The sequence below is a fragment of the Podarcis gaigeae genome (assembly GCF_964106915.1).
Source record: "Podarcis gaigeae genome assembly, chromosome: 2".
Classification (NCBI taxonomy): Eukaryota; Metazoa; Chordata; class Lepidosauria; order Squamata; family Lacertidae; genus Podarcis; species Podarcis gaigeae.
Window position 1 is genome coordinate 48,873,606 of NC_139679.1, and position 19,747 is coordinate 48,893,352.

At 38.2% G+C, this 19,747-nt stretch overlaps 1 protein-coding gene across 20 annotated transcripts in view; it reads left to right on the plus strand.

Annotated features, from left to right (window-relative positions):
• Positions 1–19,747, plus strand: part of TENM2 (teneurin transmembrane protein 2) — a 712,099-nt gene that overhangs the window by 251,318 nt on the left and 441,034 nt on the right. For 3 of the 20 annotated variants that reach the window (XM_083718509.1, XM_083718511.1, XM_083718514.1), the window contains exon 1: positions 12,632–13,098. The exons of 15 other annotated variants lie outside the window; for them this stretch is intronic. In XM_083718509.1, coding sequence (XP_083574635.1) covers positions 13,053–13,098 — 46 coding nt within the window. In that variant the 5' untranslated portion in view covers positions 12,632–13,052. Of the gene's footprint in view, positions 1–12,432; positions 12,587–12,631; positions 13,099–19,747 lie in introns of those variants that run through there. 2 more of the 20 variants (XM_083718510.1, XM_083718512.1) reach the window with 1 other exon arrangement.

Consider the following 19,747-nt stretch of genomic DNA (forward strand, 5'->3'; position numbering starts at 1 on the left):
TTTGCTTATTTTACATCCTCTCCTAATAATGTGGGAGCACCAGAGATCTTTCCTCTATGATCAACTGCACTCAAGGCTTTTAAGATGGCCACACATGGCTAAGGTTTTGAACCTGAGTCTCACAAGATTTTTTAATCCTATGCTACGGTGGAAAGTAGTGCACATCACCATAGTGATTACATCACCCTGCACTGTTTTATTCCATGTTATAACAATCTGTGGGTGGGTGAATGTCCGTTGTCTAGGCAATCAAGGCCACTGCTCCATGTTGTGCTTGGCCAAGCTGCTGTAGAAGAATGCTTACATATTGTCATAAATAATGTCTCTTGTTTCCTAGCCCAGTGCCTCCTCTCTGTATGGGATTGTACCCACCCCACATAAGCATGTTACAATGGTAATGGATGGCAGAGGTTTTCAACAGAGCAGCAGTTTTTTATGTTCAGTAGTATCTGGCACCTTCCACCTTGCAGCTGACAAACCAGTAAGACAAGTCTTGTACCCTTAGTGTGGTCAGGATTCAGGGTCAGTCAGCTCACCCACATTATTGCCTTGATCATGGCCTGATGTAGACTACATATGAATATTAACTATGGTTATAGTTATTATGGCAGAAATTGGTCTTTCATTATAGCTGGATAGCTCAGGCGGTTAGAGTGTAGTGCTGACAATGCCAATGTTGCAGGTTCAATCCCCATAAGGGACAGCTGCATATTCCTGCCCTGTAGCTGGTTGGGCCTGATGATCCTCAGGCTCTCTTCCAACTCTTATAGATCCATAGATACCTCTTTATTTTTCTTCCTTCTTGAAAATGCAGTTAACTCATTGCAAATTCACTTTAAAAAATTTAAATTATAAAAAAATGCACGTGCATATTCATGATACATGTTTATTTGCATGGGTAATCTACCTGAATGGCATTGTAGATGCAATAAAAAGTATTAGCAATGGTTTTAGAATCAAAGGAAAGTGTTAATTCTTATGAAGTACCTGAGGTTCCACTGCTAAAATTAAGAAGCTGATGATTCTATACTTTCTCCCCCTACTGTGAATAGAATTAACTAGACACCAATTTACACCTCATTGTTAAGAGTAGCTGATTTGTCTACAAGTGAGGCCACATTTACATCTTTTGTAATTTAGTTAAAAGGGGAAAAGGCATTTTCCTCTACTGCAAATCACGAAGCAAATATTTAATGTTAAATGAGTTCAAATGTTAAAATATACACAATTCTGAAAGAAAGGAAGAAGTGCCTGATTCTGTCATAATCTACTATACTGAAATATTAGTAATCTCTTCTGCCGTTAAAGAACTTGTTCTATGAAATAGAATAATTACTATTGCGGAACTGAGAAACTTTAAAAGCAAAAGTTCCATGACTAGCATAATTAATACAAGTGAATAGCTAATATTGCTCAGATTACAATTATTAATATTTCAATTATAGAAATAATAGCCTGCAGAGAAGGAGAAAACAAGCTTGCTCCATCCTCCATGTGACAGCCCTTTTAAGTATTTGAAGGAGGCTATCATATCTCCTCTCAGTATCTTCTTTGTCAAGCTAAACATGCTCAGTTCCCTCAACAATTCCTTCTACAGCTTGGTTTCCAGACCCTTGATCATCTTGGTTGCCTTCCTCTGCATATCTGCCAGCTTGTCAATATTCTTCTTAAATTTTGGCACCCAGAACTGGACACTATTTTAGGTGTAGCCTGACCAAGGCAGAATAGAACCTAGGGCTTGCCTGATCAGAAGGTCGGTGGTTCGAATCCCCATGATGGGGTCAGCTCCCGTTGTTTGGTCTCTGCTCCTGCCAACCTAGCAGTAAAAAAGCACGTCAAAGTGCAAGTAGATAAATAGGTACCGCTCCAGCGGGAAGGTAAACGGTGTTTCCGTGCGCTGCTCTGGTTCGCCCGAAGCGGCTTAGTCATGCTGGCCACATGACCCGGAAGCTGTGCACCGGCTCCCTCGGCCAATAAAGCGAGGTGAGAGCCACAACCCCAGAGTCGCCCGCGACTGGACCTAATGGTCAGGGGTCCCTTTACCTTATTACTTCCCTTGATCAGGACACTACTGTTAATGCAGCCTAGAATAACATTAGCTTTTTTTGCTGCTGCATCACACTGTTGACTCATGTTAAGGGTGTAGTCTCCTAAGATCCCTAGATCCCTAGATCCTGGTAAAGGTGTCCCCTATCTTATAGTTGTGCAGCTGGTTCTTCCTGCCTAAGTGTAGAACCTGACATTGGTTCCTATTGAAATTCATTTTGTTAGTTTTGTTCCAGTTCTTTAAAACTAACAAAATGCATTTCAGTATGGACAAATATCAGGTTCTGCACTTACGAATATCTTAATTGTTCAGCAGGTTCATGTGGGAGAAAGTAGTGTGGGACCTGGATGAAAGCATTGTGCATTGCATGCAAATCACTGGGTGGTGGCATAGCTTTTTCCATGCTACTATGTTTAAAGGGATCAATTCACAATAACTCCTGCCAATTCAGAAGTATTCGGACACAAAATAGGAAGCGTTTGTTTATTTTCTAGGCATTTGGTTGCCTACAGGATTCTAAAACTTTCTGATCTCTTGCATGCTACTTTATCCCCATGTGTCTCACTTGATGTAGGAATGTATTGTACAAGACAATATTCTTGCAGCTTTATTTTATATGACAATGGCAAGTTCAGTAAGTAAGACCGCATCTGCCCCATACTGTGAATCTTTTCCATATGAAAGTGATTTTCCATATAGCCCTATAAAATGGAGATTTTCTATACCTGTGGCTGAACCATGTGCTGAGGCAGTTATTGTGGGGTGTGAAACACAGAGCAGTCAGATACAACACTCCTAGGGTGGACATAAAAAGGGGATGTCTGGACCAGCCAGTCAGAACTTCCTGTTTCCTCCTGGGCTGGGACAACTTCCTCTACATGTGACCAGAGGTGGGCGTCACCTCACCTATGCAGGTAACAAAATAGCACAGGGTAGGCAGCCATCTCTCTCTTTGACTCCATTCCTGGAAGAAGCAACATCATCATCTTAGCCTGAGATGCTCTCTTGGCTTCTAGCAGGAACTCCAAGAAAAAGAAAGAAAGAAAACTCAATTTGAAGTGGGAAAAGCCCTTGCCCTAGTCCCAGAGTTTGAGGGTCACCCCATCCAGAACAGCTGGTAACCATGCCTTTGCAGTGCTGACATTGTAGCTCTCTGGTGTTGCCTCTCCACATGAGTGATATCTGAACAGGACTAATATTATCACTTGAACTGTGAATATTTGTGTCATTTCAGTGAACTGGAATGTAGTATAGTCCATACGAGGCCTGTGGTACTTGTAGCCTACAAAGCCAAATGTTGTCTGCCAGACTGTTCTGCTGCAGGAAGCAATAAACGGGATATTTGTCAAGCTATATATAATAGCAAAACATAGATGTAAACTACTGTATATGTCTGGTAAGCAGCACTCAGTTTAGTGGATCACAATCTGGAAATGCCTAGCTTATAGCAATTTGCTAAGTATGTAAATGAAAACTGTAAGGGCAAATTTGCCCCTACACTGAAGGTTAGCTCATTAACACACTGCTACATGAATATTGTGCTGCTGCTCACAAGTTGTGCAAAGTGCAAACTAGTCCTCTGAGATGATACTAATTGCTCAAACTCTCTTCCCCTCATAATGTCTTACACATTATCTTGTGGACTCTGTTCGCAGGCGATAGAACTATTGAGGTAGCACTTTCATATTGTCCTTTATCAAAATGATTTTACTTTCTAAATAAACCTAATAAACTCTCATTTTGGTGAGCACTGCAACATGTACGTTTAACTGCTCCCTGAAAATTTAATAAATAAATAACCTTTGTGATAGGAAAGTAATTTTGTGGGTGCTAGATAAAGACAAAATGGAAAGTGTTTTTATTTTAATTTTATTTTAATTTTGCCTTGCATGGTTTATCAGATTCCTTCACCATGACCTTACTGAATGATATCTTTGCTCATTAATTCTTCAGAAAGCTTTTAAATACAGTAAGATGCAGTGAATGAGAAACAGCAATAGGGTAATACAATTGAATAAAAAGATGAAGGGCAACGGAATACATTGATTTTAAAGCATCTGTAAGTAAACTAGTAGTGGCCACATTGGTTGACAGCATGCAATTCCTTTTGCTGTTTTGTTTTTATTTTTATTTTTTTAAAAAAAAACCATAGAGATGTTTAACACTATGAATAGAATTTTAAACTTGACTCCAGGAATTCTAATCCTACCAGGAGTGGCGATTAACTAGAGAGGAGGAGAGGCAATGTAACATAACGGAAAGCCCAATTTGCTCTGTGCTATAATTTTGTTCCCACAGAAGTGTTTAAAACCTGATAGTGCAGATGTCACCACTATTGAGATGCATATATTGGTTTTACCTTTATAGTCCCCTAGATAATTTTGTGTAAGTATAGCACTTGCAAAGAGTAAACCAGGCTTGTGTTCTTTTCACTGTCCTTTTCTCCCCTCTCAGTCATCACTTGGCAGGGAGCAGATCTGGGGACAAGTAAGAAGATATTTCACAGCAGAGTCTCTTAAAAAAACAGGCACTATTTCAGGACCAGAAGGGAGCAAGCTTGGAAGCGTGGATAAATGTATTGTCAGTGTGCTTTTTTGGTGAGCAAAGAAGTAGCAAGTTAGAAACATGCAGGTGCACATTTATGAAAATGGTGATCAAACTAGGTTTGCGTTTCAAGTGCACAGTTTTATTTTTTTTATATTATTTCAACTATTTTTGAAGACAGAATATTTATTTGTGTTTTTCCAGACTACGGCCCTTAAATGTTATCCATGTCATGCCTTACATTAAGGCAAGCACTTTTGGTGTATGCACTATACTTCTAAAAGTACATAAAGTGTATCTGTTTTCCGTTCATAGCATCTTTTCTACAAAACAGTTATATTCATTGTGAGACACCAGTGCTATAGACAGTATAATGTTGGGGAAGAAGAGATATAGGGAAAGAGAGAGGGGAGTTAGTAAACTTTTGTCCTTTTACATAGTCTGTATGCAATGTTTTTATGTCACTGTCATGTGGGTAGGCTCTCTTTCTGTTCATTTATTAGTTTTCATTGGTGCCGAGAAAGGTTAGGGGGCCCAGGGCATGGTTGGTTGACTTCAGTTCAGTGCCCAGAATTATTTGAGGGAAATAATGTATTTTGAATGTACTTTGGTGTGTACACAGGGCTGTATCCAGTGGTATTGCTCAGCTGATGTGTTTCTTCCTGTCAGTAGAACAGGCAGCAAAGCATCTTTCAGTGATTCTTGCAACAGAGTTTCTGGGCAACCTCATAGATATATAGGTACCTCTCTCACAGATAGGTATAGATGTTGTAGCATATTATATTGTGAAGTTCATCTCACTCTCTCTGTCTCCTAGTTTCCAAAAGGTGTTAGTTATTTGTCATCCAGAATTGCAGTTTATCCCAGATTTCACAAATAACAGTCAGATTATTATGAAAAGAGCTTGTTGATAAGCTTGCTGAATTGCTTCTGTGATTGCCATAGGTGGGACTATACTGGAAAATGGCAACAGCTGCGGCAAACCGGCTTGCTGGTTGTTGTGTGTGTGTTTTTTAAAAAAATATTTTTAAAAAATCTGTAATACTGAATTTCTTTGCTTATGAATACGTCAGAAACTGTGTTTACTATAAAGCTACTGCTCTGATGCTTCTGAATTTACAGTGTTGGAAAACATTCATAATAACTACCAAATAGTTTGCCGATGCCTGTATGCAACTGAGTGGAAGAGACAGTATATACTCAGTCATCAGCTTTTGCTGGAGCTTAATCTAGTGATTCCACAGGGGGAAGTAAATATTTGAAGAAATACAACATTTTTTTGATTTAATGTTGTTCTTGCTCTGCTCTATATGGCCAGTTTTTGGAATGATGGGTTACTTTCTATAGACATTTATGAGAAACCCCATGATTAAAAAGTTATGATTCAGTCTTATCTAGCATATTTCATAGCTACACTATGTAAGTTTTTAACCAAATGTGTAGGTTCCTGAGGTACATAGTACTGTTATTAAACTGTGACTATTTGACAGAATTATCTAATTGAACCTCATGTTTGCCAAGGTAACCTAAAGCAGAGGCAAAGGGGACAGTTAGAAGGTATAATTGGGAATTGGGGAAGATGTGGAAGAATGTTTAACCACTTCTATGCCTGCTTTAACTCTCTAAACGTTCCATTTCTACCTCAGCTGGGCTTGCTTCACGTTTAGGAAACTTGCTGGGCAAATAACAATTAAAAAGGCCAATGGGAATTTCAGGGAAGAATCAATGCTTAAGCATTTCTTCCATCTCGCCATTCAAATGCTGCTGTTGCTTGATATCTCCTTATAAGTACAGATAGGTAGCAGTGTTGGTCTGCCATAGTCAAAACAAAACAAAATAGGTATCTGAAGAAGTGTGCATGCACACAAAAGCTCATACCAAGAACTAACTTAGTTGGTCTTTAAGGTGCTACTGGAAGGAATTTTTTTTATCTCCTTATAAGAAATGCCTGGAGTTGGGGAACATGCTTTTTCTCTCTTAACAAGTAGTTCTCCCCTTAAAAGATAAGTAGAATGGGAGAGTCTACCTTATACTTAAAGAAAATTCAGAGTAAAGATTCTGTTCCTACTGCCATCTGTACCAACCTCTTTTCTGTAATATACTAACAACAATCCAAACTATAGGAAGCCTGTGTAATTTACACTTGTGTAAATTATGCAATTGTAACTTATCCCTTTTCCTAACTCCAACCAGGAGTTTTTGCCAGTGTGAATTCTGTTGAATTGCTAGATCATTCAGTGCCAGCCCAAAGACCAACTTTTGGGGCCTGAGGCAAACCACAAAATGGCCACCCTCCATTCCAGGGAAGAAGGGATAAGTGTTGGTCTGCATCAGGAACAAGGAGAGGGGAATAAAGATTTGCGTTGGGATTTGCTGCCCCAGTGGATCCTGCCGCCTGAGACAATTGTCTCACTTTGCCTCATGGGTAGGCTGGCCCTGCAATCATGTTGCTGAGCTGATTAAGAGTTTGGAATATGGGTAGGTCTCACCCCTTTCCATTCTCTCTCCACCACATCCCTGCCACTGCCCCACAACACCCTTTTGAGGGAACTGACACTGGTCCTGGCTGATCTGGCTTCAGCTTAGTCAGCTGAGCTCTGGCTGGGCTGGGGTGGAGGACTTACATTGATGTATCTCCAACTAAGGGGGGGTTGGGGGGTTGTTTGTTTACTGAAAGCAGGAGAGGAAGCTTTTGCAGCACCTGTGCCATCCATCAATGGCAAGCTTTACAGATAACAGTAAACCATAGTTTATTTATTATTCTATGGTTTTACTAGGGCTTGTTTACTGCCAGCATACCACAGTTTGAAGCCTTGGTTTGTTCTTGACCTATGAACCTTGATTTGCTCTAATGGTTGGAATCCAGAACCCTTTCTTAACCACAGTTTGGCAATTTCATCCCAGATGCTCACCAATCTACAAAGGCTTTTGAGACAAGGTCACCTGGAAAGCAAAAACAAACTTTGGAAAAATTAGACACGCTTTGTTTTATCGTATTGTGACTTAGCATTATGCAGAAACCTGGCCCCTTGCTTGTCCATCCTTCCTTTCATCTTACATTTATATCCCACCTTTCCTTCAAGTTGTTCAAGATGGCATACAGGGTTCTCCCCACTCCCATTTTATTCGCACAGCAATTCTGTAAGATAGGTTAACTGAGAAGCTGGCTCGCTCAAAGTCATTCACTGCCCCTTCTTGGTTTAATTACCTGTATAGAGGATTAAATAGTCAATTAAGTAATATTTTTAAATTTATTCTTTTTTACAAAAGCTTTGTATCTAGTTATGTTCCTCTGTTTAACCCAAGGCTCTCTGATTCAATGATGGCTTACAATTCCAAATAGTGAGAGCAGAAAGCCATTTTTGTTGATTCCTCCTCCCTTCTGCAACACCCTCCCACATCTGCTACAGAGAGTTGGTAGATGCTTTGGAACATTATGCGAAGTGGTATAGGGGGCTTCAGAACAAAGGGAGAATGTGTCCTCTGTTGGATCAAAGAGCCTTATGTCACAATTAGATACAGCCACATACACTTTTGAATAAAATGCAAGCCCTTGGCACCTTTGTTTTGGATGCAGGAATATGATTTCTGCATTCCTCAAATGAGTCAGTATTCAGATTAAGTGGCATTTCTTTTCTGCCCTCATCTCCTCTCCAGTTAAAAAATATACTGTGCAAGCTGTTAAGAACCTTGAATGAAAGATAAATGAAAAAATAATGTGAAACCTACGTTATTGTGGTCTTAGTGCCTATTACAGGATGATTCACTAAGTTTTAAAGAACTAGCTGGGGATTCTGGGATTTCCCATCTGCAGGGGGAGAATTAAGTTTAAATCACTGAATCTGTACTTCACGGCATTTACCTGGGGCCATGTACTTTGCGTAGTCAGACAGTTAAATTTGGCTTTCAAGTATGCAGCCAGGGCTCAATATCTATCTATTGCTGTGAATAAATGCCACTTCTTACACTGTCACATGCAGTCACTACTCCACTTGAATAATAATAATCAGATATTATGCTGTTGGGCATTGCAAAAGTACATTTTCCCCACAAATCTGGTTCATTGGTCAGCACTGAGGTTGAGTAACTAACAGAAATTTGTGCTGTCTTACCACTAGTACATTTCCCTGCACTGTTGGAAAATTACATGTTTGATACCCCTAATCTCCTAAATTTTGGGCATTTGGTATCATAGCTTCAGACTATAGAAAGGCTAAAGAAATGAGAGGGCCTAGTTTGTAAGAGAAGGAAGCAGGAGGTCTTTCTCTTAAGTGTTAAACTTGCCTTATAATTGGCTTTTCTAAGGTGATGGTGAGAGAAACCTTTGATTAGTTGTTTCCCTAGAGCTAGGCAAACTTACATGAGGCTTGGGCTTGAAACCAATTATTTACATTTCCATGGAAAATGTCATTATTACTAAATTTTGCTCTGTAATAGTTATTCTAATGTGCTGTGGGATAACTTTTGCATGGCTCAGTAATGATGGTGGAGAAAATTTAACTCCAAGCACATTTTAAGAAGAAAAATAACTTGTATATATTCATGTAACTCGTAAGCACATAGTCTCTTTTGGGCAGTTCATATTCTCTTTCCTCACAGAGATAATTTACTTGTCCAAGTAAATTTTATACTGTTGAAATAGTAAAGGTAAAAGGTAAAGGTAAAGACCAGTCCAGTCAAAGGTGACTATGGGGTGTGGCACTCATCTTGCTTTTAAGGGTGAGGGAACCAGTGTTTGTCCATAGACAGCTTTCTAAGTCATGTGGCCAGCATGACTAAACTGCTTTTTGTGCAATGGGACACTGTGACGAGTGCCAGAGCACACAAAAGAACCATTTACCTTCCTGTTGCAGTGGTACCTATTTATCTACTTGTACTGGTATGCTTTCGAACTGCTAGGTTGGCAGAAGCTGGGATAGAGCAATGGGAACTCACCCTGTTGCGCGGATTCAAACTGCCAACGTTCCATTCAACAAGCCCAAGAAGCTTAGTGGTTTAGACCACAGCGCCACCTGCGTCCCTGTTCAAATAATAGTCATGCTAGATTGTTAGGCTTCAGCAAGCCTTCCAATACTGATGGAACAATCTAAAGTTACACATAGTTTTAAATATGAGAAGACAGTAGAACCTCCTCAGCACAGGTTACCTACAGAGTTTTGTCTGCGCATCTATCTTTTGTTTAGGCCAAGTGAATTTGAGGATTAGTTTGGGAACATAGTTCATTTGAAAGCTCCCAATGTCCATTTTGGAATTGACATATTTATGATAAATGACAACTCATTATTGATTTAGAGAAGTGCTACAGTGATAAACCTTCAGGAAAATACTTTTCTGATGACAGAAAATTAAACTGAGTGCCCAGGAATTGAAAAGATATACTTTGCACTGGAAGAGCAAATGGTGTTGTTTTGCTCGCCATCACAAGGAAGTTTGGTTTGTAATGTGGCTAAAATAGAAGACAACTGTGACAAGGAACAACCAGGAAAGGAAGCCAGGAGAGTTAGTCCTCTCCTGTTTTTGAGAGTAGGAGTGGTATTCAACTAAGTTTTACACAAATGTAGACCTACTGGCATTAATGGACCTGACTTAATCATGTTCATTAATGTCAGTGGATCTACTCTGAATAAAACTTAGTTGAAAACCAACCATGGATGTGTGCTTCGTGCAAACCTTCGTGCTTTTGGTGTGGTTCCTTACCAAAGACTCCTGAGTAAGCATCACATTCATAGAATAAGTGCAAAGGTTCTCTTGTAAGTAGCTCGTTAGAAAACCATGAAGCAGAGAGTAGAAATAATAGTAATTTACTACTTGAACCCGCCTGTCTGACTGGGTTGCCCCAGCCACTCTGGGCAGTACTCTCAGTCAATCAGAGTATTGGGACCTGTCATAGGAGCCAATTCCTTTGGCCCACCTCCCAATAAAATATTAGAGGGGGATGAGCCACCGCAAAGTTAATGGGCATTGCCATTCAAATTGTGTGTACGCACTATGTCTTGTGATCGATTGTGTAGGGCAGGGCTTACTCTCCACCCTCCCCTGCCACAATATTTTATTAAAGTTTGCATCCTTGGGGTCTTTGGTTAGGGGTGATCAGTGAAGTAGCCAAATTTGCTGATGATACCAAATTGTTCAGGGCAATTAAAATACAGTAAAAAGCAGTAAAAAGGCAGATGCAATTCAGTGTAGGATAGTGTAAAGTGATGCACTTGAGGGCAAAAAACCTTACTTTCACATATGCAGTCATGTGCTGTAAAGTGGCTGCGTCTGATCAGGAACAGGATATTGGGGTAGCACAATGTAGATGTGCTTTTCAGCTGTGAAACAGGTGAATGCTATGCTGGTGGTAATTGAAAATAAAATTGACACCATAATGTCATTTGTACAAATCTGTGGTACAACCATGCGTGGAATACTGTGTAAAGTTGTGGTCAGCTCATCTGAAAACAGAAGATAGGTCTTTGGTATGATCCAACAGGGCTGTTTTTACATCCTTGGTGTGTGTGAGGGGGGCCGGGGGGGGGGGAGTTGTGCTATTTTTTGCTTCAACAACCTTTCCTGTAACTCCAGCTTGGTATGCAGATAGAAAATGTGGGCTACCAGATGTTGCTTTCTATTCCTAGATCTACACTGATCTGAAAAACGCTTTTTAAAACATCCCACGTAATATACCTCTCAATGCAATTTCCCCTTGACGATGGAGCTCTGCTCTACAGCGAACTCTGGTGTCACATTTTTATAACACGTTTTTAATGTTATGACTGACTAGTGTAGATTAGACCTATATGTGATCTTAATTTTAGTAAATAAATCTCACTCTTGTCCACAAGGAGCTGCTTGCTCTGCTGTTGGCTGCAATCAGACTTGAAATAGCCAAACTTTGGCAGTCTGCATTGGGTCCCTCTAGGGATGGATGGTTTGAGAAGGTGTGGGACATTGACTTCTCTGAGCATTTCACCCAAGGTAGGAGAGTTCTAAGAAGGATTGTGAAATGAAACCATTTTGGAGTTGGGTGGGTACCATTTATATGTTTTGTAAATAAAAAATAGTGTTCTGCATGGGCCCCCAACAAGACAGGCCTCTATGAGGCAAGGCTTCCTTATCAATATGCGACTCTTAGTTTCAACAGCTCCATTCACAGAATGTTTCCTTATTATGTCTGCAAAGTGTACTGAACCTTCTGTTTATTTCATTCCACCTGCAATAACATGCTCGACGCAGTCGATCTTTGTTTCTTTATTGTTTGTGTTGTTGGTATGTGGTAATTTTTGAAAACTCAATGAACATTTTTTTTGAATGTTGGTAAATAAAACATATCAATGTGAGCAATAGGTATAGGAATGTGCTGAACATCAAATATAAATTCAATATATTTGGGGATGCAGTTTATGGTTCAAAGCTGAAATTCTAAATACCGTTCTCAGATTAAATTCTCATTCATATCTCTTATTTCTAAAACCAATCTAATGGCTGGCTAATTTGGCATATTGTTAGTTCTTGATCACAACTCCCCACCACCACCACTTTATTTCAGTGTAAAAATAACAGTGTGAACAGAGGGGAATGTCTATCATACTTTCCTTTTGAAGCACAGATTCAGCAGTGATAATGGTTTTCTCTCCCCCCCCCCTCTTTTTACAGTGCAAATTCAATTAGTAGCATTAAGCATTTGTTCAGGCTTTTGTTTACCAGTGGCAGTTTGTCAGTAGTTATAAGTAGAGTTCCATCTGCCAGTTAAACTCCATTGTAAATTGAGGTAGAAATTAGCAGTTCACTTTTAGAGGGAGGTGGCGAGGCAGTTCAAATGAATACGTGAACTAAAATTGTATGTAAATGTATTCCAGGATGAATTGTTGTTGTGCATGCTTCCCGGGCACAGGGAAATGACAGTGAGGTGAGAGCAGCACACATGGTGACTCTGGCTCCGTTTTCAAACCTAAGAGACAGAAGAATGTGCTGCTGAATATGAGGGAGGCAGGATGTCATGCTCAGTGAGAGGTAAACAGAAGATGCTAGACGCCTTTGCCTTATTCTGCAAGCGCTCTCCTTAAAACTCCTCCGTCTTGCTTTCCAGCTTATTCTGCTCTGCTCTGCCTCTCTCTTTCTCTCCCCCATTGTTCTCTCTCTTTTTCTTGTCTTTGATGCACATACGTTGTCACATTCCATTGACTCTCCCCTCTTCTCTGTTCTTACACTCACGCCTAGTGGTGCTTTAAGCCAGAGCTAGCAGCCTCTCGGGCGAGTTTTAGTCATGTGTGAAGCTCAGTTTGATCGAGCGCTCCTTTTCTGCCTTTTCACTCTTGCAAAAGATTAATAGGTGGCGTCACATTGCTCCCCTGCTCCTTCCCGCAGGAGGGACTTAAAAAGGACAACAAAAACTAATCACTTTCGATAAGAATTTTCTCGGAAAAAGGGACTTAGCCGTGCAATCTGCGATCGGTGCCAAGGACTGGGAAGGCTAGAGATGCTTCATACTGCTAACAAGGGAAGGAAGGCTTCCACCGAGGCAGGTAAGAAGTGCCTGCCTGCATCGGAGGGTTTGGTGGAGTCGCTTGATCCAAGCTGTAGATTTTAATCATCTCACACCCAAGGAAGGCATCTTTAGTGGCAGATGGCAAGGATCTTGTGCGGGCTTTCTTTTGTTTGTGATGTTAAGTACCTGTAGTAATGTTGATGAATTGGAGCGTGATACGGATTCAATTGCAAATGGGCTTGTGTGGCAGCTGCATTTGCAAGGAATGCTTTTCTTTGCTTTTTTAAATATTCAGTGTGGACAGAACACAAATGCTGCTCTAGTGAAAGGCAGGACTTTGGCAGAAGGTTAAATCCAGTGCTTCAGGAAATCTCAAGGTGCAATTCCAGTTCCTCAGCTTGCAACCTTGCAGGTAGAAGGCATTCTGCCGTTTGTAGCACAATTAATCTTTAGTGCTTTCCGGTAGGGATTTGGTCTAACTGTGCTTGGTCAGTTGAGGCTAGATGGTGGCAATGCTATGTTTGTCCAGCATCGCTGTTAAATGAGGAGAGCCCTTCCAAAGTGTTATGCAGTCCATTGCATGCTGTGGACACAAAGCATGTAATAAATAGGCACCAAGAATCATATTCTGTGAAACGGGTCACCAAACTACCTAAATAGTATCCAGATTTAGTAAGCAACCACCGCATTAGAATAGTAGTTTAATGTCAGCTGTCAAATGGAGTTAACTCTGAAAGTGCTGCCTACAAGTGCACCTGGATTATAATAAAGGACTTCCTGTATAACAGCTACACAGAAAGAGGCTAATTATCAGTCAGAAGGTCTGAACTTTGGATTGGTGAATGGGAAATGCAATTATGTACCACACAACAGCCTTGGTTTTCATAGTTAGGCCCTTAATTTTTTTAAAAGGGAAGAGCATAGGTAGGATAGAAGGGCTGAAAGTAATATTGCAATTAAATTTAACAGTCGCATGCTGTTTAATTGCTTTTTAAAGTTCACAGCTGCCAGGGTGTTTAGCAGTTTGGAAGTCCTTGCTTAAAGTCATTATCTGTATTTTGCAGTGCGTTTGTTTGTGTGTAAAATAGTTTTTAGTGTAAGACTACTCCCAACTTGATAGACTACTGTATTATTCTATCTGCAGTTGATGCATTCTTTTTCTGCCCCTCCTTTCCCCTAAGGTCTAGATATATTTAACTCCTTAACTAAAAGGAGGAACATTTAAATTCAGTCGAGGTATTGTTAAGATTGGTATCATTTTATTATTGCAATAGAATATACAAAAACTTACAGTAGTGCTTTTCCATGATAGAAAGATAATTTGAATGTAGACAATAGTATGGAAACAAGAATAATGAAAAATAGTATTGTAAACAAAATCTATGACTGCCGTCTGTTCTCATATACTTGAAAATACATTTTACTTTGCAAGAGATGTAAAAGTGAGCCACAGTGCCTCTGTTAATAGAATTGAACCCCCAGGGAGTATGGTTCCTCATCAGTGTATAGAAACATAGGTATTCACTCCCATTGCATGGTAGCTTTTTGTATGAAACCTGCCATTTAAAACAAACAAATGAAGAAGTGCAATATAGAACTGGTAGAACATGAAAAATCAAATTCATTGCCAAATAAAAAAAGTTGTATGTAGCTTATTGCAGTTTAAACCTCTGGAAGGTATGTGATGCAGCAGTACCTGTTTTAATTTTTTTAAAAAGCTAATATGATAAAAGCCAGTTCAGTTTTGCTTCTGTGTATCCTTGTGTCAGATGAAACGCAGCTAAATAATAATGGGTATGATTTTGAATATCAATTGTGGAAGAAATTCAAAGAATCTGAGATTCTGTTATGCCGAACCAAGTCTTTAAAAATGTTTTATACTGTAATGATAGTTAATAAAACAAAAGCTAACCTGCAATAAGTAATGCATATTCCATACCACTCAAAAGACAAATGTGGAAGGCTAATACTTCTAACATTGGTAGTTTAAGCCAAATGGCAATAGTAAAGCCTCTGTTTCCAAACCAAATTTCAGTTCATTCATAGCTCTCTCCTCCCCCACCCTTTTTGGCAGATGCTAACTTGCTTCTTCTAAACATTAACAGTGCGATTAATATGAATTGAAGCATTTTACAGATAATCCAGTAGATGCTGCTCTAGAGCAAAGGAAACATCATTTTATTTGTTGGGGGAGAAAGGAAGAGAGAGCAGTGCAATGGGAATATAAAAGCTCAAGAAAAAATCTTAAACATTGCTGATACTGCGTATGCAGGCTGCTGATTGAAGAGTAATGTGAGATCATTACATTTTCATACCATTCTATAGGGTGTTATTAAAACTGCAGCCACACTTACTGGAATTATCACAGTTCTGCTAGGCACATAGCACGTCTGCTATTTTAAATTGTAAAATCAGTTTACTGTACATTACTATGCAGAACATTTCATCACTGAATACTAAAGCCCTTTAACATGCAAATTTTCTAAGGGGAAGAGCTGAAATGGCGCACTCTTAAAAGAATAATGCCCAGATTCATTATAAAAATGTGCACTGGTTGCCAATGCCAAGTAAAATATTAAGAAATTAAAAACCTGCAGCCCTTAAATTAATAGAAATGAAATGCACTGACAGTTGTCTTCCTGGTGAATAGTCGGTGCTTAACAGAGTAATCTGTAAAAGAATCAGAAAGCGTAAATTGCTGATTGGAAAAGATCCATATCCATGAGTATTAAAAATCACACTATAATATTCTCAGTGGAGTAAGAAACACAAAAGCTGGATTTTGTAGTGAAAAAAGAGTAATGCAAGTAGACAGAGAGGAAATTTGTGTATTGCATACTGTAGTACCCTATGGTGCAACTCCTTCTTGTACTAGTAATCAGTAATAACATGACAAAGCAAACCCAGAGAGTTTTGCTATACAGCCACTTACTGATGCAATTTCAGGCAACCACTGACCTCTATCTGTGGGAATATTTATTTTTGGCAATGATCACCAAACCATCAGGTTTAAAATAGTGAGGAATTATTTTAAATATAGAACAGTTGCAGGATCCTTGCAATATAACAATAGTTGCTTTTCTAAGACGCACTTTGTGATTCCTGGCTCTGTGTAGATAACAGCTTTCAAAAACTTAGTGGATTCAAGTACTTGGCTTAATAAGTTGTTGAATCACACATACCATCTTCTTGATTGTGCATATATACTCAGGCCTTTATTATTCTATTATACCAGATTTAAAATTAATATTGAAATTATTTTGTAAGTCTTTTTTTAATGTGTGCACATTGTAGATGTGTTTATTACAAACATTAAGATTGTTTAGCTTATAGGTTTTTATATTAGCTCTACGAGATCTTCTAATAACTCTGGATCTTCATATACATAGGAGCCTAGTTTTATTTTTTTAGCTGTTAATGATTCAACTTATGTATGGACAGTAAGGACATTTGTATTTAGTCTGTGTTTAGGCTGAAGTAGAAGTTCAGTTTGTTATACAAACATATATAGAGATTCCCTTTTTGTAACTTCAAACACTATAGAATAATGTGGCAAACAGATTTCTTGTACTGTATTGGAATAGAAAGTACTTTCATGTGCTTCACTTTCAGATCATTTTTGTTACCTTACTTCAAAATCATAATGTTATTCTCTTCTGCCCGACATTTAATTAAATTAGGGTAAAAGTTAGAATTCTTTTTCAATTATTGACATGAAATCCTGAATTTTTATTTTTTTATTTGCATACTTAATGTTCTCATAAAATAAAGGGAATAAAATCAAGGCCTCGAAATAGTTATATTTTGACCTGTTATATAAAAAAATAAAATATCAGGAATTATATATCTATAATATAGCTGTTACTTTCTGTCATTCATGTTAATGCACAGTACTGAGTGTAAATTTTATATGTGGCATAGATGAACTGGAATCTATGTACATAATGTCCTGATACTGCTCTGTACCCACTCGTACAAGTGGGGGTTCCCCATAGATTGATTTTTAATGTGTGCATGTCTGGTGCTTATATTTTAATGCCTTCATAAGAATGCTGCTCATATCACACACACTGAACACAATGGCTTTTAAAAGTGAAGATTTATAAAGCAACTCTTCAAGGATTTTTTATCCTTAAAAGTTTGATATAAGCTTTTAAAGCTTTTATTGAAAAGCTTGATAATCTGAGGAATGTCTGTGTGTTTGCGAAGGGTTTGGACATCCAAATGTGGTGTTGTTTAAGGGTTTTAAGATTCAATTAATATTTTCAATTTGTACTACTCTCACTAAAACTTCTGTATGCATCTCACCGCTTTTTATAGGACATGTAAAATTTACATCATGCATTACAGTGCTCAGTATGATGTAAAATGCTGTAACAACCTGATGCAAAGTAAAGTATTATGAAACCCAGAACTAATGGATGTCAGCCTTATACAATATCTGCACCTGTTATTTTAACCGCGAAAAATCCTATGAATGATTTTTGTTTTCTCATGTTGTACTGGTGTTTTTATCAGCGCTGAACAATGCATTGGTAAGATTGCAGAGCATTGCAGTGGAAATTTATTGATGAGACTTGCTAGTGTTCAGAATTTGCACTCATATCATTTGCATCAACAGAAATTATCTGTAATGCATTTTAATCGAAAAATTCCATCTATATAATTTGTCATATATAAAGACATACCATATGTGGTATGGGAACACAGGGGTAGAAATATAGTCTGTTGTTTAGTACAAGGGTAGAAATATAATCTGACCTACATTCCCAAATATTTATGGGTATCAAACTTCACTTTGGTGAGATTTGCCATCGAATCTCTTACTTGATGTATCTTACCGTTTTCTTAGGTCAATAACTGATATCACACTGGAAGGGTCTTTCCGCAGATACCATCAAAGCATCAGCGCAGAAACCAGTATCTTACCATGTCCAAAAAGCACTGACACCCACTTGTTATATATCACACATGCATTCATTTTATTCAGAGAATATTTCATACTTTGTAATGATATTTAATACAATATAAGAATACTTTAATTCTTAATAGTGTGAAACATAATTTGAATTGTGAATAAAGTAAAATAACTTTCTAAACAATTCAACAATATAATGCTTAGCTCCCACTTTGGAAAATGTAAGATATGCTGAACTCACATGCTTCCCATATAGTCTCACATTGCTGCCAATATAGAGAAGAAATAAGTGTTGGCTTGCCTAAGTGTATTTAGGAAACAATAAAATGTGTGTGTATTACTTCACATTTATAGTGTGTAAATGTATGCTTAGATCCTTTTGCTCTAGCATTTATGATTAAACAACAAATGTGTGCATATCTATATCTATATATATTTATATAATCACACAGTCTCTAGAGGTCAGTAGAATGTAAGGAATGGGCAGTTTTTCTGCTTTTTCAGTGAGGCCTGGAGAGTCCATAGACTAGTTCTCTTCATCTTAGAAATAATAAATATACTGTAATTATTTTAAAAAATGAAGTTAAGAATGACCATACTGAAATAGAATAATATCTGTTCATGTTACAGAAATAAATTTAATCTATTTGTTTTAGGGATGTGCCTGATAAATGTTCATATTTGTAGACAGGATTTTACAGAACCATAGATTCTTATAATTTATAGTTAAGTATCTTGCTATTTTTTACACTTTTCTTCTTAGTTGGCTTTTAGAATTAATTGGGTTAAATTGTTGGGATATCAGGTTTTGGATAACAGAAGTTGAGAAAGATCTTTTTAGTATTTAGAAAGCCTACCCATAGAGTATGTAGGAAATGTCACTACTGAATTGATTTCTTATTTGCTTTATTTCTTGGGCACAGTGGGCATGCAATTGTATCATTATCTATTTTATGCTACAACAGCCCTTTGTGATAGGTTGAGCTGACTTAACAAAGGGCTTCCATGGCTGAGCAGGGTTTTGACCTGGAGTTTGCCACATCCTTGTGTAATAAATGGGGGTGAGTTTGCTCAACTCGCTTGACATGTTGAGAAAATAGTTTTGTAGAATAACATGGTAAAACCTCATTTCATGGACATGCTTTTGAGACAGCAAAGCACACATTTAGAAAAATAATCAGATTCAGAATTTCTGTAGTGATTTCCTGAGTAGTGCAGGGAAGGCATCATTCTTTCTTAGCTCTACGATCCAGATTCTTGGGTTGTTGGACATCGATGATAGCATTGTGTCATCAGAACCAGGGCAAGTAAGTATGATATAAATCTGTTGTCTCCCAAATAGAATGGTGCCAAACATGATGAACCTGGAAAAACTTAAGTAGATATATATTAAAGACAATATTTTTTAAATCAACATGTAATTAAAACTGGTTGGTAGCTCTTCTTAATTAAAAGTTGTGTTATAATTGTAGTTGCCACCTTCTATTTCCCAAAGTCCTTTCTAAAATAAAAATGTAATGGGTTCAATTCTTAGTTCTCAACTATATTAGCAGTATCTTTGAAACTGGCTATTACAGATAGAAAATGCTGCATTTACTGCTCAGTGGAATAAAGTGGCAAGAACTCACTAATGTTGGAAGAGTTGTGATTAGCACTTTACATGATATGGCCCTTATTGTTCTGTAAACAGATAATCAATAGAATACACTTCGGTTAAATCTGCCAATATCTAAATCAACGAGGCAGGCCATTTTAGCAGTAGCATCTA